The sequence below is a fragment of the Ambystoma mexicanum genome, chromosome 5q, assembly GCF_040938575.1.
Source record: "Ambystoma mexicanum isolate Mex_15411 chromosome 5q, UKY_AmexF1_1, whole genome shotgun sequence".
Taxonomy (NCBI): Eukaryota; Metazoa; Chordata; class Amphibia; order Caudata; family Ambystomatidae; genus Ambystoma; species Ambystoma mexicanum.
In genome coordinates this window covers 1,282,107,486-1,282,133,024 of record NC_090933.1, presented here as the reverse complement: position 1 = coordinate 1,282,133,024, position 25,539 = coordinate 1,282,107,486, and the positions used below count along the sequence as shown (strand labels likewise).

The following is a 25,539-nucleotide window of genomic DNA, read 5'->3' as shown; positions in this document are numbered from 1 at the left end:
AGAAGGGATCCGAACAGATAGGAAACACAAGTTATAAATCTCCTTGTCCAATTTTGGTAACGTGGACGGAATGGCAGGCTTACCTCCGCAAGGTCATGGATCGTTGGTTAGTTGCAACACAGCAAAAATACAATTATTTCCCAATGATAAAAGGGGACTGTCCAGTCAAGGTTGTATAAAAATATCTACTTTATTATTATCACAACAAACAGTTCTAACAACACTACAAAATAAAGCTGACCCTGTAAAGGAATGCAGAGGACCGACCGTTTCAAAGCAGGAAAAGGGATGCACTCTGGATACTGACAGGAGGGTAGTCGGTAAAGTAATTAATCGCAATAGTTCAAGGATACTTCGTTTCAACACAAATGGAGCAATGGGTCATAAAATGTCACTAGGGGCTTTCAGAGAAGGACCAGGGGGACAGAACCACAATGTACCTTGTGCTGTAGAAGTTCTTGGTTCTCAACGGGGTCAAGTCGGTTTCAGGGTGCTTTGCAGCTTCTGTGACAGAGTTCACGATAGGAGACGGCTGTGGGTATCAGGCGGCAGTCCGTTTGGTGAGCAAAGCTAAACGGGTGGCTGCCGGCTGGTCTACACAGCGGATCCAGGTCAGGAATCTTTGTATCAGAGCTGATCGGCGGTTCTGACGCAGTGGTCGAGGCGTCTCAGATGGCTTTAGCGACTGCTGCGTAACGACAGTCAGTGGTGCAGACGGTTGCAGCTCAAGGGGCTTGACTGGCTCAAAAATGTCCTTGAAGGCAGACGTGGGTAGATGCGTGTTGATGCACGTCTCCTAGCTTCTTCACTGGGCTCATGACGTCCCTTGAGGCAGATGGGCCAAAGCTGAGGAGAGTGTTGCAGGCAGCTGGCATGTCCTTTGTTTGGTTCAGAGGCTCGTTGGCATCTCCCACTTAGTTTACCGGTTCTGGAGCTGCCTGAGGGTCCTCTTGATTCATTATCTCCCTCTGTTGCCTGTGAGATATTTAGGGGAGGGATCTTGCTTCCCTCTTGGAGGTCCTGGCCTTTTTTCACTGGTGGAAGCTGTAAGGCAGACTGTACCTTCAGCCAGGGTCCAAATGAGTTCTTCTTGTTACTTCATGTGAAGTCGTCAGATGATCTGCCCAAAAGAGTGGCTCGTCCTTTTTTGAAGCCAAATGGGCCCCCGTGCTTGGTGTACGCTAAGCCTACCTTAATGAACCAATCCTGGGTCCCCCCCAACAACCTCCTGTATGCATGAGGTCATGACCAGAGTGCTTTGCAGCAGAAAAGGGGTGAAAACATGCAATACCAAGTCCCACCGATTTTCCTGTTTGTTGTGGATCAAAGGGTCTCTCTACTTAATGGAGCTCTCTGTGGTTCCTGATTAAAGCGGCAGGTTTCCATTGAAGCTAAAAAGACTTCCAGGTGCTGTCAATACACATACTAGTTCCTTCTGAATGGAGGGATGACTACTGTAATACACGCAGTCCAGATATGACAAGTCACTGTCCATTGATACTAAGGGCGGGAGCTAGCTTCAGGTTGACACATAAAGGTTGTTGGGGTTTCTTGTCTACTTTGTTAGCCTCTGCAGCCCGGCCCCAGGTGGGCCTGTTTGAATTCAACTCTGATTATTTATTTATTTGAATTTGTGTAGTGCACAGTGGCCATGGGGCATCATGGCGCTGTTACAGAAAGTTTGCTTCATACATACATATGAGAGTCAATACAATATAATACAGAAAGGACAGTAATATGCGGAGTTACTGCTGGTGGCAGTATGTGAAGCTGCCACCAGCAGCAGAGGTAAACAAAAGGACAGGGTGGATCTATGGAGCCTTTGTTGGTTAATTAGGCTGGACATGGCAGGGGGAAGGATTTGCCCACCCCCTTCTAGGATGACATGGTGTAATCCTGGCTGTCATATCCCAACTAAATATGATAGGGGAAAGGCACCTGTCAGCTGTGTCCACCGAGAGTACATGGGTCTATGTTTGTGCTGTGCAGTGAGCATAATCTGCCGATTAGCCGCACACATTTTCCGGAGGTTGATCTACCATCATTCAATTTTATTTACAATTTTAAAAAAGCACAGGTGAGCGCACACTCACTGTGCGGATGGCCGAATTCCTTAGAGCAGCACCTAATGTGATCCTGTCCAGAGTGTGAGTACCCGCTCTAGAAAGGGATTTGTCGCAGTTTATTATGCGGTCACACTCAACTCAGGGAGTTCCTTTCCCCCAAGCAAGGTGGCGCACCATAAAGCACTTTTTATTCATGTTAGCTCTGGTGAAGCCTCCAACCCGTCTCGCACCAGCCCCAACACATACCCTGTGTCACCAAAGGACTAGGAACCAGGCCGGTGTGTAGTAAGAATAGATATTTATGTATTTAATATTTGACACAATGCTAACATCAGCCACCAATGCTGTGGCAACACCAAAGTTCACAACACCAACTCTATTCAACCAACACGGATGACATTTTGAAACATACAATAACAACTTACAACAGATTTAATTTTGATTTAACCAATGGAAAACATTCACAGTATAATACTGGGTCCACAGGAATTACTTAATTGGAAACAATACTTTTCTACATAAAGAGGTAGAGGGGGAGAGGCACAACCAAAGTTCATGAATGATTCTCTCGGGTTCAGCTAAGGACCCTATTTCGAATAATATCCCTATGAAGGTAAAATTCTTATATGTGAAACTTCTAGTGCAATAGGGTATGGTCTCTAGGCCACCAGAGACCAACACGCTACCATCCAAACAAAAAGGCCTGTTGTTGCCAACAGGAACCCCTTCTTGCACTCTTGACGGGCTAAAGCCCTATGAATGTTTTTCAAATGTAGAAGCCCTGAGGTGGAAAGGGCTGTGGAAGCAAAGCTGTTTGCTGTGGCGAGTGGAAGAGCGTTTCACATCTATCACATCTATCAGGGAAGCCCGTGGAAGAGGGGGAGAGGTGCGTGTGCCTTTAACAGTCAACAGTCAAGCTTTCAGCTGACGAGTCAGCTGACCACCCAGCTGACTACTTGAGGCCGCCTCCGTGACCCTTGCGGCGTGAAGCCCTGAGGTGGAAAGGGCTGTGGAAGCAAAGCTGTTTGCTGTGGCGAGTGGAAGAGCGTTTCACATCTATCACATCTATCAGGGAAGCCCGTGGAAGAGGGGGAGAGGTGCGTGTGCCTTTAACAGTCAACAGTCAAGCTTTCAGCTGACGAGTGAGCTGACCACCCAGCTGACTACTTGAGGCCGCCTCCGTGACCCTTGCGGCGTGAAGCCCTGAGGTGGAAAGGGCTGTGGAAGCAAAGCTGTTTGCTGTGGCGAGTGGAAGAGCGTTTCACATCTATCACATCTATCAGGGAAGCCCGTGGAAGAGGGGGAGAGGTGCGTGTGCCTTTAACAGTCAACAGTCAAGCTTTCAGCTGACGAGTCAGCTGACCACCCAGCTGACTACTTGAGGCCGCCTCCGTGACCCTTGCGGCGTGAAGCCCTGAGGTGGAAAGGGCTGTGGAAGCAAAGCTGTTTGCTGTGGCGAGTGGAAGAGCGTTTCACATCTATCACATCTATCAGGGAAGCCCGTGGAAGAGGGGGAGAGGTGCGTGTGCCTTTAACAGTCAACAGTCAAGCTTTCAGCTGACGAGTCAGCTGACCACCCAGCTGACTACTTGAGGCCGCCTCCGTGACCCTTGCGGCGTGAAGCCCTGAGGTGGAAAGGGCTGTGGAAGCAAAGCTGTTTGCTGTGGCGAGTGGAAGAGCGTTTCACATCTATCACATCTATCAGGGAAGCCCATGGAAGAGGGGGAGAGGTGCGTGTGCCTTTAACAGTCAACAGTCAAGCTTTCAGCTGACGAGTCAGCTGACCACCCAGCTGACTACTTGAGGCCGCCTCCGTGACCCTTGCGGCGTGAAGCCCTGAGGTGGAAAGGGCTGTGGAAGCAAAGCTGTTTGCTGTGGCGAGTGGAAGAGCGTTTCACATCTATCACATCTATCAGGGAAGCCCGTGGAAGAGGGGGAGAGGTGCGTGTGCCTTTAACAGTCAACAGTCAAGCTTTCAGCTGACGAGTCAGCTGACCACCCAGCTGACTACTTGAGGCCGCCTCCGTGACCCTTGCGGCGTGAAGCCCTGAGGTGGAAAGGGCTGTGGAAGCAAAGCTGTTTGCTGTGGCGAGTGGAAGAGCGTTTCACATCTATCACATCTATCAGGGAAGCCCGTGGAAGAGGGGGAGAGGTGCGTGTGCCTTTAACAGTCAACAGTCAAGCTTTCAGCTGACGAGTCAGCTGACCACCCAGCTGACTACTTGAGGCCGCCTCCGTGACCCTTGCGGCGTGAAGCCCTGAGGTGGAAAGGGCTGTGGAAGCAAAGCTGTTTGCTGTGGCGAGTGGAAGAGCGTTTCACATCTATCACATCTATCAGGGAAGCCCGTGGAAGAGGGGGAGAGGTGCGTGTGCCTTTAACAGTCAACAGTCAAGCTTTCAGCTGACGAGTCAGCTGACCACCCAGCTGACTACTTGAGGCCGCCTCCGTGACCCTTGCGGCGTGAAGCCCTGAGGTGGAAAGGGCTGTGGAAGCAAAGCTGTTTGCTGTGGCGAGTGGAAGAGCGTTTCACATCTATCACATCTATCAGGGAAGCCCGTGGAAGAGGGGGAGAGGTGCGTGTGCCTTTAACAGTCAACAGTCAAGCTTTCAGCTGACGAGTCAGCTGACCACCCAGCTGACTACTTGAGGCCGCCTCCGTGACCCTTGCGGCGTGAAGCCCTGAGGTGGAAAGGGCTGTGGAAGCAAAGCTGTTTGCTGTTTGGCGAGTGGCGAATAATGGCGTCTACCCAGTCTCAATCCCCTGTGCTAAGGACCCGGGCACAGAGGCGGCGTGACGGCGCTGCGGCTCCTGATGAGACAAAGGCTACTTGCCGACCTTCTCGTTCACAGAAAGTAAGTTGCTACCATTCATGCACTTCCGAACCTGAGTCTGTTGAGTATAATGAAGGTCTTATTCAAGCACACGTAGCTCAGGATTGCGAAAACGCTACGAGGAACATTGCTAACCTACCCCCTCTCTGTGACAACGTGTTTGTCAATATATGTAGCATGTATGATGCTAGCGCAGATGCTTTCACAGGTTGCGCCATTACTCATGGGCGGTGTGGGGGGGACGACGAATGCCGTGCGTTGGACGACGGCGAGCTCCTGCAGGCGCTTGAGGGATCGGGATGTTGCGGGGTTCTTGAGGCACCGCTGAAGCCCCTCGACAGCGACAGTGATGAACCGACTGGACTTTGCCGTGGCGGAGCTCTCATCCCGGCTCCCAATGTAGAGCGTGTCTGTTTGGACGCCGCGCCCGCGAGCGACGACGCCGCGGCGCAGGGTCTCGGAGCGTGTGTGTCTTCGAGCTCGCGCGGCAGAGTTATTTCAGACTCAATCACAGCTCGAGTCCTCAGCGACGATGGAGCAGCGCCCTCTAGCAATGAATTAACGGCAGTCCAGGAACTTGACCAAGAGAAGGAGCTGATTACTGTCGTAAATCAGTTCGCTGGGCCTCGGCCGTCCACCCATTCTTTTTCTAGTTTACCTTGCGATGACGTGGGACCCATTCCAAATGACTCTTGCATAAGGATTACTGCGAGTTCTCCAGTAAGCGCAACCACGAATCTGACCACAATGGGCTTGCACGATGAATTCGGATATATGAATGCGACCAACTTCAGCAAGCAACATAACATTTTTAACACAAGTCTGCACGGCTGCGATCAAAACCGCGTACTTAATCTGGAGAGCGGTATAACAGATGAGCCAGAGGTACGCAATTCAATGCTCGCAAGAAGAGATTCCCTTGGGGTAGTGAACAACGTCCTTCAGAACTTAACGCGCCTGAACAAAATGTGCGCCAGTAAGACACCCAAAGAGCCGAACCTTTCAGCCGAATCGAAAGTAAAATCTGCAGCAAAACGCAATAACAGCCAACTGTCGGGAGCAACTTCTGACATATTGCCTGACTCATGCTACAAACGGTTAAAATCAACTGAGCAGTCCATAAATGCCGATTTGAGGCACGAGACTTCAGAATTACATTTGACTTCCCAAAAAAGACTTGCCACCTCTAAATGGAAGTCCCATGGAGCCATTGATGAATCCGATGGCAACGACCATTCCTTACATAATGACTCTATGGATTCCTCACTAATGGAACGCCCATATCCGAAAATTCGTCGTGAGAAGGAGCTTCTTATGGCCAGTCCTTCTGAGCTACAACCTAATTCATCTGGAATAACTCTGCCGACGATGCCTTCAACAACGGAATTACAAGCTCTCTTTATGGCCTCTTCGTCGATCTCATTGGCCCCGTTTATGAAACTGTACGAAAACATACATGAAGCCACTAAGGATTTAACAACGGTGGTCGCAATGATGAGCTCAAAACTAACTCAGATAGAAAAAACTTGCGGCCGCTCGTATGTCGAGCAACATGAGTGCCTTAAAAGACTGGAAGGAGCGTTTGTCTTGTTAAATGAGAGCAGGAAAACCGACTCTTCTGACAAAAGATTGTTCGCCGAAGTGGCTCGAGAGACTCTTGCCCTATTTAAACACGACACAAAAATTGTAGGGAGGCGGTTGTCTGAAGAGTGCCTATGTAGCAAGCTCTCTAGCACGAAAGTTAAACCTCAGGCTGAACAAGCCCTTACTGAAGCATCAAAACAACAGCACTCCCTATTGGACTCTGTCTCTATCCAAGATCCTCCTTGCCCTCAGTTGTCACAAGCAACGCACAATACCTTAGCGGAAGTGGATCCAGTCTCGATCCCTGCAAAGGCCTTTGTAGTCCCTCCTGACTCAGGGCTCCCGACTGTCTTATCTACCTCAACCACTGGCTCTTGCTTAGCGACAAGTTTGCCTGTAATAAACAGTCTCAATCTGTCCTTTAACACAGTATTTGAGCAGTCTAGAGGTGCTGCCAATAAGGCCTCTGTTGACCCCCAAACGGCCTTTCCCTCGGGTATTGGTACTATAACTGAAACAACTGCTGAAGCTGTGAGTATCTCCGCAAATGAAGGTTTACCTAAGGTTTTTTCCATTTTTACACGATCCTCCAACGCCATAAGGAACTTGGCGACTTCGCCTTCAAAACCAAACCACGCTGTAACCAGCAAGAAACCGAAGAACCAAAAGACAAAGAAAAACGTCTCAAACGGATCTCAGAAATTTTTACGAAATATAAAAATGGCACAGGCTCTTTCTAGTGACTCGGCTAAAATTTCAACGGCTCAAGCCCCTGTATCGAGTAACGCCTTAACATCACAAAAAAGTGCCCATTTGACTTCAGCCAAACAATCTCAAATACTGAATATCACGACGTCTGAGGATGGCGTGCCTGAAATCCTGGACTTCTCAACCTATGACGATCCAGAACTTGTAGAGCTAGATTCTGTTTCATCTACAAGCTTGGACGTGCCCCAAATCACCGCGCCATTATCTAAAGTTGTTTCGTCTCAAGGTTTGGAGATGCCTGCATCACTATTGGATAAAGTTGCCTCAAATCCTGTAATAACGAATCAGCCGTGCCCCAAGGAGGTTATTGGTAAAAATCCTATACTTAAACACAAGTCTTATGAAAGACATTGTGAATTGATTGAAGCTTGTGATAATTCGATCACCTTGTGTCCGCCAGCAGTTAGTCCTGTGTTTATGACCATGGCTGATAAACGGAATTTTTGCATAGCTCAGGCGCAAATCAGCAGACCAGGGGGATCCTTGACATTGCCATGTCCCTTGATCAAAATAGACAAAAATAAGGAGCCCGAAAAATTTCAACTGGAACGTGTTGAGAATGATCTTATAGAAAGCAAGCGAAGGAGATTTAAAGAATTGGTGGTCGAGAGACGTCCTCAAACTTCACACGATAAGGGCCGAAATTCAGCACCGAATAAAGTCCGCACATACAAACTGGCAATTGAGAGCTTGGAACCAATCGCGAACCTGATCTTGAATCGAAGAACGATCCTTCAATTACTCCACCTTGTACCAAGCCTACGAACAATTTCCTCGAATGACATAAAAGTCGTGGAGTTCCCAGCTGAGGGCACGAATGACAAGGTGTTGCTTCACTTTACATCGAACCTTCTGATTACGTCAATTTTAGAAGAAAATGTGGCACTGTTTTCATTAGGTTTTGATGTTTATAATCTGAACGACTCTGATGAACCACGACAAAACTCTAGTGGAATATCCAACAATGGAAAGGACGTTCCTTCGTCTGCCGCCGCAGCACCAATACCGTCGAAAGAAGTGCCAACAAGGTCTCTGGAAGGGTCGTTTCACTCGACAAATACCGGCACCCAAAGTCTCAAGCAAGCACCATGCCGGCTAAGGACCCCTCTTTTGCCATCTAGCGAGATTTCCTCTAAAAGGGACTGCTCCGATGCTCAGATAAGAATCACAATTAAAAGAAAGGATTCTCTCCATGGAAACTCCAATGAGCGTCCGCACTCGACAACACCTGCAGCTGAAAACCTAGAATGGAATTGGATTGCTGGGGCTCTAAATGTGAAGAAGAGCTTATAATGCCAGGACCTTAAAGCCCCTACCATCTGCTCTGTTGCTTCCTGGAATACTCGAGGGTCCTTGCACCTGTTTAACACACCTTGGTTAGAAAACCTCCAACTTGTGTGTCTACAGGAAACTTGGCTAAGCGAGCTCCCACTCATAGCGGACTTTGAGTCGGTATTAAATCCGGCCATAAAAGCTAGGTTGGGCCGCCCTATGTCAGGGCTCCTAACGATGGTCAGAAGAACTTCTGGCTGGAGTGTCACAAAGTCCGTTAATCATTCTCCATACATTCAGGAAACCATCATTGAGAAGTCAGGGAGACGGAACTTGCAGAAGGACATGATTATAATCCTGAACGTATATTGGAACCACCTACGCGCCGGTAAAATGGAGTTCATCGACCAGATAACCGGTGTAATTGATCATCTGATGGAACACTTTGTCTCTCCAAAGATTCTTTTGTGCGGCGATCTAAACATCGATCTATGCAAGGATCCACAGTTAGTTCATAACTCACTGGCACATGCTTGGGCATCTGAAATGAAGTTACGTAACTTTCAGATGCTGAATGGCAACACGTGCGGCGACTTACCATCTAGGCAAACATGGCATCGCAAGGACTCATCCTCTACAATCGACTATATGTTCGCATCCGAAGCCTTGCATCCGAGGATCCAATCATTGAGAATTTGTGAAAAAGACCAGAGCGACCATAACATGTTGCTCATGGAATTCGTATCAACCAGCACTATTCAAAGGCCAAAATGGACTCACAACCTCGTAGTCGAATCTAATAGGGTCCGCCTAAGACTAGAGGAGAGCGAAGTGAAGGGGGTGATGCTCCAGTATTGTCATCTGAGCGCAGATCTGGAATACGAACCTCTCCTGTCACAATTTAAAACGGTAAAAGTGGGTTCTAAAAACCCCAACATGGCCCGTGTTCACCGCTTTGATTTCGAGATATTGACGCAAAAACGAATGATGCGCACTACCATAAGGAGAGCTAAGGCTCTTGACAGGACTACTGGTAAACAAGAAACAAAGGCGGCAAAGCAAAAATACAAAAATTGGCTGAAATCGCACAAATATATACAAGTGCAAAATGATGCAGAACAGATGTTAAACACCCTGAAAAATAAAAACACGAGCGATTTTTGGAGAATCATTAACAATTTTCAGGCTCCTCAACTGGCTCTACAGTCCAGCATGGTTTCCGAAGAAACCTGGATTAATCACTTCGAAGCCTTATATAAAGCTAAAATCCCTGAGACTACCACTTTGGGTCCGACCGTGACACCATGGAATCTGACATTTCCAAGAGAAGAGATTGTGTCCATCATTAAGAAAGCAAAAAAATCAAGAGCTCCTGGACCAGACGGGCTCTCCAATTTCACGATCAAACAACAGCCTGAGCTATGGGCTTCCATATGGGTATCCCTATTTGATAGGATTTGCAAATCTCAAAAAACTCCGAAATCCTGGAAATCTGCTGTGATTGTCCCAATATTCAAGAAAGGAGACAGAACTTGCCCAAAGAACTATCGTCCTGTGGCTTTACTTGACAGTTTGGGGAAAATCTATGCCACAATGTTACAACACAAACTGGTGAAATGGGCAATCGACTCTAACCACATAGACAAAAGGCAATCAGGCTTTGTAAAGCAAGTGGGCTGTTCTCTGAACTTGCTAGCTATAAATCTGTTGAAAATGGAAGCATTAAAATCTAAATCTAAGATCTACTTGGCCTTTATCGACTTTTCTTGCGCCTTCGACACCATCGATAGAGCCGGCTTGTGGGCAAAACTGCAAAGTTGGGGATGTCCAGTCGATTTAATGGCAGCAATACGCGAATTGCACTCTGAAACCTCCATAAAAATCCGGCTGGATCAATCTGGAAACGTAACAACACCTATCAAGACCCATAAAGGGGTGAAGCAAGGTTGTCCCTTAGCAGCTGCAATATTCAGTTTATTTATATCCGATATTGGACTGGCATTCGACGAAGTAAGATCTTTTCCGCCGAAGATTGGAAAGACCTGCGTAAGCTGGCTGCTATATGCTGACGATCTTGTTATTATGGATCAAACTCCCATAGGTCTACAGAGGAAACTGAACGCAGTAGCACGATATGTTGCATCAAACCATTTGGTAATAAATACAAGGAAATGCGAAATTATGGTGTTAAAAAATCTTAACAGTGGAAGACAAAACACGAAAAGCCATCCAAGATGGTACTTGGGTAGGGAGGCTATTCAGACAACCCTGAACGTAAAATACCTTGGAATGTTACTAAATTCATCAGTCAACGACGGCCCATGGTTGTCTGAAAATAAACGTAAATGCAAACAATTGGCCAGTCAAGCGGTCATCATACGGAACAAATATGGGAAATTTTCACTAAAACCGGTTCTTACCTTTTATCACCAGAAGGTAATCCCAGTATTATTATATGGCGCAGAAAACGCCTTGGGCTGTAGTTCTGACACATGGTCTTTGCTGGAGAATTGCTTTTGGTCGAAGGTACTGGCGTTGCCTAGGGGGATTGCAACAGCTTGTGTGAGGTATGAACTTTCACTTATCTCGTTACACGCAAGGGTGTGCTGGGCCCTAATAAGCTTATTTCGGAAAACACGCCAGCGCGAACACATTCCACAATTTGATATCTTTCACGACCCATCTCCGGCAAACAACAGCATGTTATCACTATGGTCGAAAAGATGTGAAGATATCTTAAGAAATCATGGGATTAGTATGGACCAGCTGCATAATGACCCGAACGCTGCCAAATTAAAAATCTGGCGCGCAGACTGGGACCAAACTTGTATGCAACGCAGCTCAGCTTCCATGATGAAGGACATCCCGCTCGAGACAAGGCCTTTTAACGTCTTACAACGTTACATTGAATTATTTCCAGACCCACAGGCTCGAAGAGTGTTCATGCTGATGCGGCTGAACGCATTTAAAACCAGTGAACGGCTGGTGTCTTGGCGTTCAAATAAAGTTGAATCCTTGATGTGTAGATTATGTACCAAAGATAAGGAAACCCTAAAGCATTTGGTCCTATTTTGCACTAATCTCCGCTCTGAAAGGACAATCCATCTGGGCCCTTGGGGAGTAAACTACCCCTCCCGGTGTGCAGACGATTGGTGGGCCCACATGTTTCAAGGATGCGACAGGAAGTTGATATTACCATTAACTCGATTTCTGATGGTAATTGAAAATCGACTGAACTCTTTGTCAATTGAAGCTCAAGGAGGCCAATGTCTTGCATAGTTGTATGTGATCTTGGTAGGGGTATTGCTAAGTGATCCTAAGGGATGGCTAAGGGAGTGTTAACGGACAATTATTTTCCTGATGAAGTGTTGTATTGTGTGTTTGTTTGTAAAACATTCTCCTTTTCTTTTTTAAAGGTTTGAAATAAACCGATAAAAATAAAAAAAATAAAAAAAATAAAAAAAAAATGTAGAACATTCCTACACCATGAAATGAATGAAATCAATACCTCGATAACAATACATGCTATTGAATAGTAAACACATCTTCAGGTAAAACAAGTTTAATAGCCTTTGGGTGTTTCATGCACCCTTGGCTATCAAAACAATAATAAATTAATAAATAGCCCAACAATGAGAGAGTTAAAGCATGTGGTATTTAATACTAGCAATGTTTCCATAAATCCGACGGTGATGTATGAACATTCAATACAATTAGGAAGGCCAGTTACATTCACTGGTAGTCTGGCTGTTAGGTGGCATGAAACTGACACTCAATCATAGTGTCGCATATATAAACAAATATACATCCAAAATAGTTTAAACAAAATTCACAATGTCCAAGTAAGCTCAAATTGTTGTAAGAGCAACAACTACGTCCAACGCGTTTCGGAATCTAAGTCCTTCTTCGGGGCATTTGAGGCTTAATGTTCCAAATGTGTTCAAGGTACAGCAGAACCTGTAGATACAAAGGGTGAATGTGCTTAGTCACATGGGAGAAGTGAGTTTTCTCCTGGTTATCTTGCTTCAAATTTCAGGGTAAATGATCCTTCTAACACGGTAGTGCGATACAGGTTCGCTTTCATTAGTGTTATTTTGAGTGGTTCTTCTCAATACAATGGTGAGTGTCTAGAACACTGTTCTGGCATTTGTGCGCTAGCTCGGTCAGCCGACACGTGTTTCGACCCGGAGGGTCTTTCTCAAGGCTGAACAATATTCAAGAGTGCAAAGTGATGTGTGATAAATGACAATTTGTGACAAACATGATTTAAATACATTGGGTTAACGTGGTGGGTGGTGTGAGATGGTGGTGACAGATTAAAAGCATTACATGATTGTACATTCCATTCATAGTTGGATTGGCATACCAGTTGGAAAATGAAGGGGGGGAAAAGGGGGAGAGAAGAGAGAGAGGTTAGCAAGAGAGGCAGGAGGGGGCAAATGGTAGGAATGATGGTGGAGAGGAGGGTGGTCCTCTTACCATGTAAACAATGCTGTGAGCAAGTGGGGTCCTTGTCGTGTTTGTAGTGGCTGTCCTTGGGGCAGTCTTGGCTCCTGTTGGGCCCTGAAAATAATTCATAGGGAAATTAGTGGTTTGTAGATAAACGGTGGATGGCTGTTAAAAAAGCAGTTTGGGAGGGCCTAGTGAGAACCCATAGCAGACTCCCGTGCCGTAGTGGATGAAAAGTAGCTGTAGAGCGAAAAACGGATTGTACCCAAAAACGCTGTTCCCTGTTGGAATGGGCGTGTGGTCCGTGCGTTTGAGGCAGTAAACCCCCCCTGGGTGAGCTGGGGGGAAAGGAGTGCTTACCTGTATATGAGTGAAATCTTGTGCTGGATTGCTTCCCTGCGTCTTCTGTGGGGAATGGAGTGCCGCCATGATAAAGTACTCGCGCATGCGCCAAACAGCCGTGGTTTGACTGGCGGCACATGCGCGAGTGTATAGTGTCCCTGTGGACGCATTCGCGCGTGTGCGAGTGTGTAGTGTCCCTGTGGACGCAATCGCGCGTGTGCGCGATTGGGTGTTATCTGAACAGTGGCCAGTGCCTGAAAGAACAAGAGTGCCTGTTGGGACAAAAGGCCCTGTTAAGGGCAAATGGGGTGGGGATCGAACTCTGGGAGTGTGCAAGGCTAAGTTGATGTGGTCTAAAATAAGAGTCAGGAGGGAAATCCTCGTTGTGTCTGTGGGTGTGCCTCTTGTGGGTATTAGAAGGCACACTGGCTGGAAATTGCGGGTGGAGGGGTCCCGGCTGAGATTGGCCGTTAGGGGGTCCTAGAATGTGCATTGGCTATTGATGGGTGGAATCTACGCTTATTGGACGTGCTGGGAGAAGCCCAGAGAGATGGTTTGTGGCGGTCTGCCCTGCAGTGGAGAGGGCCGAGTCAAGGTGGTGGTCCACCTTGAGTTGGTGGGAACTGATTGGTCCTGATAGTCCTGGTAAAGAGCCTGCGGTGGCTCTGGTCCGGTCCTAGGTAGCTAGAGGTGGGGGTCCATTGTGAGATGTGACATCAGAATCTTATCCTGCCGGTCAAGTCCGTCATGGCTTGGGATGATGATGGCAGAGAGGTCTGGTCGTAATCGTTGTTGTGGCCAAACGGCCTGGTCCATTCCATGGTGGCTGAAGGGCGGTGTATAGGCCCAGAGGAATGTGCCAGAGTAGGGGCAAAAGAGGGAGTGAGAAAGTTACAGAAAAACATTGAGGTTGTGATCTTTGTTTAAACCATTTTTAACACATCTGAAGTGGCAGATTAGTCGCGCTTCTTCTTGTCTGAGTTTTTGGATTCTGTCGCCTCCTCTCAGGCCCAGCCGGACAATTTTCAGTCCGATGAACCTTATCTCGCTTTTGTCATCCATCTGGTGATTCTTCTGCCAGTGATTGGCCAGCGGTAGTTTTGGATCTTGTGAATGTATACTGTTCATATGTTCTCTTATCCTGATGCGTGTTTCTCGGATGGTGCTGCCAATGTATATTTTATTGCATACGCAGATTAGAGCATAAATCACAAATTTACTTTTACAGTTGATGTGCTCCGTGATTTTGAATATTGGGCAGCCTGTGAATTCGGCACATTTACTTTGAGTCGCATACTTGCACATTGAGCATGCTCCGAGTTTAGTGAAGCCAATCGGTGTTTGTTTGCTGAGCCAGTCCTGTGCCGTGACGTGTTTATCCGAGAGAAAGGAAGGGCTCAGTAGGTTCCTTAGAGTTGGTGCTCTACTGAATGACATGCTGGGGTATGTTTCCAATTGAGGTTTGATATGTTCATCCATGCGGAGCAGTTCCCAGTGCTTGGTCAGGATTTTTTGGAGGGCATGACTGTCTTGGTTGTATCTTGTTACAACTCTAATCTTGGGGTTGCCATCTTGTCTTCTGGGTTTGGGTGAAAGCAATGTAGATCTTTCAATGTGATAGCTTGTTCTCTTGCTGGCGTTAGGCTTTCGGTGGAGTAACCTCGACATCTGAATCTTCGGTCCAGTAGGTCACATTCTTCTGTGAAGAACTTGTCTGTGTTGCAGTTCCTTCTTGCCCGGATGTATTCTCCTTTTGGGATATTTCGTATGACACTCTTTCTGTGGCAACTTTGTGCATACAGGGTGGAGTTCACTTCTGTTGGTTTGCGGAAGGTTCTGGTTGTAATTTTGTTGTCTTCTATCATAATCCTGAGATCCAAGAAGTCTATTTGTTCTGAGCTGGTGTGGCTGGTTAGTTCAATGCCATAGTTGTTAGCATTCAGGTAATCCATGTATTGGTTTAGTTCATCTTCAGTCCCTTTCCATATTAGGATGATGTCATCTATGAAGCGCGCCCAGTTGACAATAAGGCTGGTGTACTTTTTTCCCTTCATTGCATGCTCTTGTTCATATGCGTGCATGAAGCAGTTGGCTAAGGCTGGAGCATAGCTGGCTCCCATAGCGATCCCCTTTGTTTGCTTGTAATATTCTCCATTAAAAATGAATATGTTGTTGTTGAGTGAGAATTTCAGGAAGGATTTGGTCATTTCCACTTGGTCAAGGTGTGACGCTGACTCGTGTTTGAGGAGGTACCCCATACTTGATATGGCGAGTTCATGGTTAATTGATGTGTACAAGGCCTTGACATCAAGGGTGGCCATTATGAAGTTTGGTTCCCATTTGATTCTAGAAAGTATTTCCAAGATGTGCATGGTATCCCTGAGGTAGGTAGGTATCTTGGTGACAAGTGGTTGTATCACATTGTTAATGTATCTCGCTAGTGTTTCAGTCATCCCACCAATCCCACTCATAATGGGTCTGCCTTCTGGAATGGTGTCAAAGGTCTTGTGGATTTTCGGCAGGAAGTAGAGGGTTGGCATAACCGGGTGATCCGTTCTGAGATAGTCATATTCCTCGTCTGTAATGAGTCCTGCTGTTTGGTATTTGATCAGGAGTTCTTGGTGTTCTTTGAGAATCCTGGCTTGAGGATTATTGTCCAGTTTCTCGTAGTTGCCTGGTGTTTCAAGGTGGTTCAGGGCCAATTTGAGGTAGTCTGTTTTTTCCATTATAACTATGTTGCCACCTTTATCAGCTTCCTTGATCACAATATTAGTTTCTTCCCGTAGGCTCTTGAGTACGGTTTGTTCCTCATTCGTTAGATTGTCTTTGTTATTAGTACTTCGGGTTCGTTGGTATTCCAATCTATGAAGGTCATTGATCACTGCTTGATGGAAGGTGTCTATGTAGTTTTCTGCGGATAGTTGTGGATTAAATTTCTATTTATTTTTAAGTTCAGGGATTGCCATGGTTACATTGTGAATCCCCAGTTCTTGCATGCATTCTTGTTGGCTCTTGTTGTTCTCTGCAAGTGTGCTCAGGAGGTGGATGTCTTCAACGTCTCTGATGGTAAGCAAGCTGGGTTCTGGGACTGTTTCTGGCGGTTTGTACACTGTTGTTTTGGTGGCGAAGAATTTGGTAAGTTTAAGGCGTCTTGTGAATTTGAATAGATCTATTTGTATATCTACAAAGTTTTTTTTTTTTTTAAAATATTTTATTGATTTTATATTTTAGCAAAACAAACAACACACAACACAATACAACTGTTAATTATTTACAGAAACCACAAAAGAAAATACGAGAAAGGAAAAAGAAAGAAAAAAAAAAAAAAGGGGAAAACTCCCCCCACCCCCCATCAAGCCAGAGCCGGCTCCCTTGTATCCTCAGTCGGGGCACCGTCAGGAGAAACATTGTCCGTAGGCACATCTTCAGAATTCTCAGAGTCGTCCAAGCCCTGTTGTGGGTTGGTCATAGAGGCCACCAATTGTCGCCAGGCCAGCAAGGGCCCTATCTCCTCCTCGCCCCCTCTAGTGACCGCTTCAAACCAGACCACGGATTCAGCCTCCGCCCACCTCATAATGTCCGCCCACCATAGTTCCACTCTCGGCCTGCTAGCCGATTTCCAGTTCATGGCAATCCTGCGTTTGGCCAGAACATATGCCAGGTCCCTCAGCTTGCTCAGGTGCCTAAAGTGTCTGGGCCTGGGGAAGATCCCAAGCATACATGACCAGGCAGATCCCACGTCCAACACCACTCCCCCACTTGCGAGCTTCATCTTGACCTCCTCCCAAAATCTATACACTTCCGGGCAGGCCCAAAACATATGTAGCAACCCAGCTTCCACCTCCCCACACCTGGGGCATTTTTGAGTAATCGAGCCTCCGAACCGTGCGATCCTCTGGGGAGTCAGGTAGGCCCTGTGAGTAATGTAGAACTGGAGTTGTTGGAGCCGTGCATTTCTGGACACCTTTTTATGATATCCCAGGACCCTCTTCCACTGACCCTCTGTCATGAGTTCACCCATCTCCTCTTCCCATTCATGCCTCAGTTGGGGCAACTCTTTCCCAGCCTTCGTTCTGAGGAGTTCGTATATTCGTGATATTTCATGCCCACCCTCTGAGACATCATACATAGTTTCAAGGGTGGCATCAGGATCATCTGCCAGTGCCGTCTCCGGCCATCTCTTTCTTACACGTTTTACTAGCCTAGCATGGGTGATGTACTGGCCTCTGTGCACCCCCGTCTCATCCTGCAACTTTTGAAAGTCCAGCGCCTCCCCCTCTCTCCATATGTCCCCTAGCGTGGCCAGGCCCACCGGCTCCGAATGCCTGCGGACAGAGTGAAACAGTTGGGTGTCGTTTTCGCACAGGGCCACCAGCGGGACCTGCCAAGATAGGGGTTCTGACTCCCCCATCAATTTCCATGTTCTGTGCCAGACCTCCCATCCCAACCTCAATAGCCACCCTCTTCCCGTCAGTTTATTCTTTTGTAGCCACACCACCTCTCTCAGGAAATATGGGGCCGCATCATCACGCAGCAACCTAGATTCCGCCGAATCTTCATCAGACAACCACCTGGCCACATACAACAGTTGTCCCGCCAGATAATATAGTTCGAAGTTGGGCAAGCCTATACCCCCCTTCTCGTACGGGTTCTGAAGCTTCCACAGGGCCACCCTATTCCTGGAGTTACCCCACACGAAGCCCCTACACATACTATGAAGTCATACAAATAGGCTTTTAGGGATCAAATACGGGACGTTCACGAAGAAGTGCAGGAGTCTGGGAAGGACCACCATTTTCAGCAAGGCCGCCCTCCCCATCATGGACAGGGGCAATCTGGACCAGAATGTCATGCTGTTCTTGACCCCCTCTATGGCTTTCTCTGTGTTATGCTTGTGCACCGCCTCAGTCCGGTGGTAAATATTTACCCCCAGGTACCTAAACGTGTCGGTCCGCCATGGTATTGGCAACACAGGCAGCCTCTCCAACGGGACGTCCCTGTACCCGCCCAAAGGGAACAGGCTAGACTTCCTGGGGTTCACTGATATGCCCGAGAGGACAGCGTAATGATCCAGTACTTCCAGTACGTACTGCAGGTTCTCCTCCGGGTAGCGGAGGTACAACAGCATATCGTCCGCATAGAGAGATGTTAAGTGGCTGCCGCTGGCAGTGTTAATGCCCACCTCACCGTATTGTTGCCGCAGGCATATCGCCAGCGGTTCCAGCGCAAGTATATATAACATGGGTGACCAAGGGTATCCCTGCCTGGTCCCCCTGCTAAGCTGCCAGGCATCCGAGACTGTGGCCCCAGTCTTGACCCTAGCCACCGGGCTGCTATATAACAACTGGACCCATCTGATATAACCAGCGCCCACGCCGTATCCCTGCAGGGCCGCTTTCAGCCAAGGCCATCTCACTGAATCGAAGGCCTTGACCGCATCCAGCGACACTACCGCCATCTCGCCCGTGTCATCCTTAGTATGGTCGATGACATGGTGCAGCCTCCTATGGTTATCACTGATATTCCTGCCTGGGACATATCCCGTTTGATCCGGGTGGATCAGCTTGCCAATCACTTTCTTCAACCTGTTGGCCAGCACTGCCGTGAGTATTTTGCTGTCCTGGTTTAGCAAGGACAGAGGTCTATAAGATCCACACTCAACAGCCGGCTTGCCTGGTTTCAGTAATGGGACAATCATGGCCTCACGGAGGGACAACGGGAGTTCTCCCTGTTCGTATGCCTCGTTAAACAAGGCCAGCAGAGGCTGCAGCAGCTCCTGCACGTACACCTTGTAAAACTCACCAGGCAGGCCATCCGCCCCAGGTGCCTTGCACGTGGGGAGGCCCCGGATCACCACCTCCAGCTCATCAGAAGTGATAGGGGCGTCCAGTTCCTCCCGCTCCAGGTCGTCTAGGGTGGGCAGACCAATGTCTTCCAGTGTGTTCAGGATGTCCTGGCTCCTGTCCTCCCCAGTGTCCTCATACAAACGTTTGTAGAACCTGAGGAATTCCTCGTTCACCCCATCCTGAGTGTTGCGAAGACCACCGTCCTCACCACGGATCTCATGGATAACCACTCGGGGGGACTCACTCTTGTACAGCCAGGCCAACAGTCTGCCTGGCTTGTCGCCCCCCGCGTGCAGCCTCTCTGTGTATTTCCTATGGTTCAGTCTACATAGTCGGTCCCAAAGAGCGCTGCACGCCACCTGAAGGTCTCTCATCCTAGTCTAGTCTACCCAGTGCTTTAAGTGGGGTAAGAAATTGAGGGGGGGCTCTCGTTTGGGGGCGTGGCCTAAAAGTGCACAAATCATAGTAGGGTGCGCAAACAAATATATAAATGTATGTGAGCATTTATATATTTGTATGCGTACTACTATGGTTTGTGTATTTTTCAAGCCTTCTTTTATAAACATAGCAAAGTTACATATTTCTATGTTTATAAAAGGTGGCTTGAAAGTGTACAAACCATAGTAAGTTACTTACTATGGTTTGTGTACTTTTCAAGCCACCTTTTATAAACATAGACATTTGTAACATATTTCTATGTTCATAAAAGATGGCTTGAAACGCACAAGTCATCTTTTATAAAGCGTTGAGGACGGACAAAACCCAAGGTGGTTTTGTCCGTCGACAAAGCTTTATAAAAGATGCCTTGAACTGTGTACGTTTCAAGCCGTCTGTTATAAACATAGAAATATTTCTACGTTTATAAAAGATGGCTTGAAACGTACACATTTCAAGGCATCTTTTATAAAGATTTGCCAAAGGAGACGGGCACCTCGGGCTCAGTGATCGCTGCTTTGAGCAGAGATCACAGAGCCGGAGGCGTCTTTCACCCTCTGCGAACCCGCGGGCTCCGTGATCTAATCTGCATATTAGATCATGGAGCCCGCAGGTTCACAGAAGGTCAGTGACCTGGCGAGGGCAAACAAAGGAACTGTAACTTCCCCGATGACCCCTCAGATGGGGGGTCATCAGGGAAGTTACAGTGACTGTTAGAAGTGCCAGCCAGCCTCAGCGACGCTGTGGCTGGCTGGCACTTCTGTCCACTTGCCTAACGTAACACTGGCGGCCGCATCTCCCGTCGCGGCTGCGGCCGTGGCGGGATAATGCGTCCTGCCATGGCGTGGTGGGACCGGGGGGCCCCGGCAGGGCCCCGGCTCAGCCCCACTTTTTGGAGACTGGCGGGGCCCGGCCCCGGCAGGCCCCGGCCCACTTAAAGCACTGAGTCTACCTGAGTGGCATTCTCAAGACGAGCCAGGCTCTCCAGTTCCCTTTCGGTGTCCTGAAGCTCCCTCTCGATACCCCCTTGAAGTCCCTTGGATTTAGAGATCGCCACTCCGCGCACCACTACCTTAAAGGCCTCCCACAGAGTTCCCGTAGAACGCACACTACCCGTGTTTATTTCGAAATATTCCCCGATGGCAACCCTCAGGTCCTCTCGGAAACCCTCATCCTGCAGTGCTTCCGCCCGGACTCTCCATGTGGGGACCCGAGGCCTAGGGGGTTGGTGTCGCCACTCTACCATGTTCTTGCTTGATGGTGAGAAGGAGAGTCCCTTGTTGAGTACTCTCATTTCCAAATTTTTAAGTTCCTTGTGTGACAAATTCATGATTAGATTTTGTTGTGTTTCTGTCCCACAGTTTTCTGTGATTGCGACCTTGTTTGTCTTAGTTCGATTTCCTCTTCCAGTTCTCTTGCGTCTTCTGTCTGTTCTTCCTCCTCTTCCTCTTCCTGAGAGGTTCTTGTATTTGTCAAAGGTGTTGCGAAAGATACCGATTTTTTGTTGTTGGGTTGTGGTTTCAGGCGACTTGCTTTCTTGTGTAGCTTGATTTGGTCTAAAAAAGAACGCTTCACTGGTTGTTTATCTATTGCTTTTTCCGGTAAATCTGATGTTTCTTCCGGTTCGCTATCAATTTCAGAACTCGCCCCTGAGCTATTGGGGGTGCTTTCTTTGGACTTCTGTTGCTGTTGGTTTTGGTCATATTTGGGTTGGTAGGTGAAAACCCGGTCTTCCCTATAATCTTTGTCATCTCTGAAGAATTTGTGCAATTTTCTCATTTTGACTTCGTCTTGATGGGTTTTGAGGATTCTGTACATGGTTTTGTAATTTTTCTCCTTGGTTGCTTTAGGGGCATCGTATATCTCTATTTCCTTTTTTAACTCTTCTAGTAGGATCACAACCCTTTCATGTTTTCTTTTGCCGTGTTCAATCAACAGCTCTATCATTCTCATTGAGCCTGTTATGAGATTTTTTCCCATTCATCTGCGTCACACCTTGACCAAGTGGAAATGACCAAATCCTTCCTGAAATTCTCACTCAACAACAACATATTCATTTTCAATGGAGAATATTACAAGCAAACAAAGGGGATCGCTATGGGAGCCAGCTATGCTCCAGCCTTAGCCAACTGCTTCATGCACGCATATGAACAAGAGCATGCAATGAAGGGAAAAAAGTACACCAGCCTTATTGTCAACTGGGCGCGCTTCATAGATGACATCATCCTAATATGGAAAGGGACTGAAGATGAACTAAACAAATACATGGATTACCTGAATGCTAACAACTATGGCATTGAACTAACCAGCCACACCAGCTCAGAACAAATAGACTTCTTGGATCTCAGGATTATGATAGAAGACAACAAAATTACAACCAGAACCTTCCGCAAACCAACGGAAGTGAACTCCACCCTGCATGCACAAAGTTGCCACAGAAAGAGTGTCATACGAAGTATCCCGAAAGGAGAATACATCCGGGCAAGAAGGAACTGCAACACAGACAAGTTCTTCACAGAAGAATGTGACCTACTGGACCGAAGATTCAGATGTCGAGGTTACTCCACCGAAAGCCTAACACCAGCAAGAGAACAAGCTATCACATTGAAAGATCTACATTGCTTTCACCCAAACCCAGAAGACAAGATGGCAACCCCAAGATTAGAGTTGTAACAAGATACAACCAAGACAGTCATGCCCTCCAAAAAATCCTGACCAAGCACTGGGAACTGCTCCGCATGGATGAACATATCAAACCTCAAATGGAAACATACCCCAGCATGTCATTCAGTAGAGCACCAACTCTAAGGAACCTACTGAGCCCTTCCTTTCTCTCGGATAAACACATCTCGGCACAGGACTGGCTCAGCAAACAAACACCGATTGGCTTCACTAAACTCGGAGCATGCTCAATGTGCAAGTATGCGACTCAAAGTAAATGTGCCAAATTCACAGGCTGCCCAATATTCAAAATCACGGAGCACATCAACTGTAAAAGTAAATGTGTGATTTATGCTCTAATCTGCGTATGCAATAAAATATACTTTGGCAGCACCATCCGAGAAACATGCATCAGGATAAGAGAACATATGAACAGTATACATTCACAAGATCCAAAACTACAGCTGGCCAATCACTGGCAGAAGAATCACCAGATGGATGACAAAAGCGAGATAAGGTTCATCGGACTGAAAATTGCCCGGCTGGGCCCCAGAGGAGGCGACAGAATCCAAAAACTCAGACAAGAAGAAGCGCGACTAATCTGCCACTTCAGATGTGTTAAAAATGGTTTAAACAAAGATCACGACCTCAATGTTTTTCTGTAACTTTCTCACTCCCTCTTTTGCCCCTACTCTGGCACATTCCTCTGGGCCTATACACCGCCCTTCAGCCACCATGGAATGGACCAGGCCGTTTGGCCACAACAACGATTACGACCAGACCTCTCTGCCATCATCATCCCAAGCCACAACGGATTTGACCGGCAGGATAAGATTCTGATGTCACATCTCACAATGGACCTCTACCTCTAGCTACCTAGGACCGGACCAGAGCCACCACAGGCTCTTTACCAGGACTATCAGGACCAACCAGTTCCCACCAACTCAAGGTGGACCACCACCTTGACCTGGCCCTCTCCACTGCAGGGCAGACCGCCACAACCATCTCTCTGGGCTTCTCCCAGCACGTCCAACAAGCGTAGATTCCACCCATCAATAGCCAATGCACATTCTAGGAACCCCTAATGGCCAATCTCAGCCGGGACCCCTCCACCCCCAATTTCCAGCCAGTGTGCCTTCTAATACCCACAAGAGGCACACCCACAGACACAACGAGGATTTCCCTCCTGACTCTTATTTTAGACCACAGCAACTTAGCCTTGCACACTCCCAGAGTTCGATCCCCACCCCATTTGCCCTTAACAAGGCCTTTTGTCCCAACAGGCACTCTTGTTCTTTCAGGCACTGGCCACTGTTCAGATACCACCCAATCGCGCACACGCGCGATTGCGTCCACAGGGACACTACACACTCGCACATGCGTGATTGCGTCCACAGGGACACTACACACTCGCACACGCGCGAATGCGTCCACAGGGACACTATACACTCGCGCATGCGCCGCCAGTCAAACCACAGCTGTTTGGCGCATGCGCGAGTACTTTATAATGGCGGCACTCCATTCCCCACAGAAGCCGCAGGGAAGCAACCCAGCACGAGATTTCACTCGTATACAGGTAAGCACTCCTTTCCCCCCAGCTCACCCAGGGGGGGTTTACTGCCTCAAACGCATGACCACACGCCCATTCCAACAGGGAACAGCGTTTTTGGGTACAATCCGTTTTTCGCTCTACAGCTACTTTTCAGCCACTACGGCACGGGAGTCTGCTATGGGCTCTCACTAGGCCCTCCAAAACTACTTTTTTAACAGCCATCCACCGTTTATCTACAAACCACTATTTTCCCTATGAATTATTTTCAGGGCCCAACAGGAGCCAAGACTGCCGCAAGGACAGCCACTACAAACACGACCAGGACCCCACTTGGGGCTCGAAGAATTGTTTACATGGTAAGAGGACCACCCTCCTCTCCACCATCATTCCTACCATTCGCCCCCTCCTGCCTCTCTTGCTAACCTCTCTCTCTTCTCTCCCCATTTTCCCCCCCTTCATTTTCCAACTGGTATGCCAATCCAACTATGAATGGAATGTACAATCATGTAATGCTTTTAATCTGTCACCACCATCTCACATCACCGACCACGTTAACCCAATGTATTTAAATCATGTTTGTCACAAATTGTCATTTATCACACATCACTTTGCACTCTTGAATATTGTTCAGCCTTGAGAAAGACCCTCCGGGTCGAAACACGTGTCGGCTGACCGAGCTAGCGCACAAATGCCAGAACAGTGTTCTAGACACTCACCATTGTATTGAGAAGAACCACTCAAAATACCACTTATAAAAGCGAACCTGTATCGCACGAACTACTGTGTTAGAAGGATTATTTACCCCGAAATTTGAAGCAAGATAACCAGGAGCAAACTCACTTCTCGTACGTACCAAATTGGGGTCCAGGCTAAACCCCAACCCGCTCCTGTGATCTTGCGACACCAGAACATTCTTCCAACCAAAATAAAAGTGGCGCTCAGCACAGGCAGGTTCCAATTCTAGAGCCAACCCACACCCTCTGCTAAGTTACATGTTCTGTAAAATCAAGGTCCTGTTAATGTCAGTGATGCAGTGAAAAAGTCAAGATATGCTGACCTGTATAGATGCATTGCAGTGTGGTTTCCTATCATGCACAGAACCTACATCAAAAGAATGAGGTCCAGTTGTTAATTTAAAGAATCTACTACATAGGGACAAACTTCAAACTCGTCAGTTATATATAACCCATGTACATGTCAAAAACAATCAAATACATTAACTCACCTGCCACGTGGAGAAAAACGCCCTTAGACAAACTTTACAGGAACAGCAGGGGTCTGAGCCGAACCATATAACGGAACCCCCTGCTGTTCTGCATCTGAGGTGGGAGGGAGGGGTGCGACTGGCGGTTGGGAAACTCCCGCAGGGTGGTGGCAGACCCGGGGCCGGCCCTGCCTATTGGCCTTCTTAGGAATGGAGACACTGTGAGGGAGCTGTGAGGGTGAACAGGCGCCTGTGGTGTTTGCTTGCCTCATGCACAGGTCTTTGAGCATGAGTCTCTACCTTTCGGCAGGTGCGCAACTAGGATAACATTTCAAATGTTGGGAGAGGTGGTAACTTCAAAAACTCTGGAGGGGCGAACTTACTTGTGTGGGGCCGTCTAACTTACACATTCTCATGGGACTTTTCTGGTGCCTCGTCAATGTTACAAGCTGTTAACACTCTCCTTCATGTCGCTCACACTTAAGAAGTGCTGAGCGAATGAACCGTCTCCTGCGTCCCAGGCCCTC

At 47.7% G+C, this 25,539-nt stretch overlaps 1 protein-coding gene across 5 annotated transcripts in view; it reads left to right on the top strand.

The window, feature by feature from the left end:
* The window catches only part of PLEC (plectin), a 1,447,724-nt gene that overhangs the window by 283,776 nt on the left and 1,138,409 nt on the right, over positions 1-25,539 (top strand). The window contains exon 2 of one of the 5 annotated variants that reach the window (XM_069621869.1): positions 24,078-24,164. The exons of 3 other annotated variants lie outside the window; for them this stretch is intronic. In XM_069621869.1, coding sequence (XP_069477970.1) covers positions 24,162-24,164 — 3 coding nt within the window. In that variant the 5' untranslated portion in view covers positions 24,078-24,161. Of the gene's footprint in view, positions 1-24,077; positions 24,165-25,539 lie in introns of those variants that run through there. One more of the 5 variants, XM_069621863.1, reaches the window with a different exon arrangement.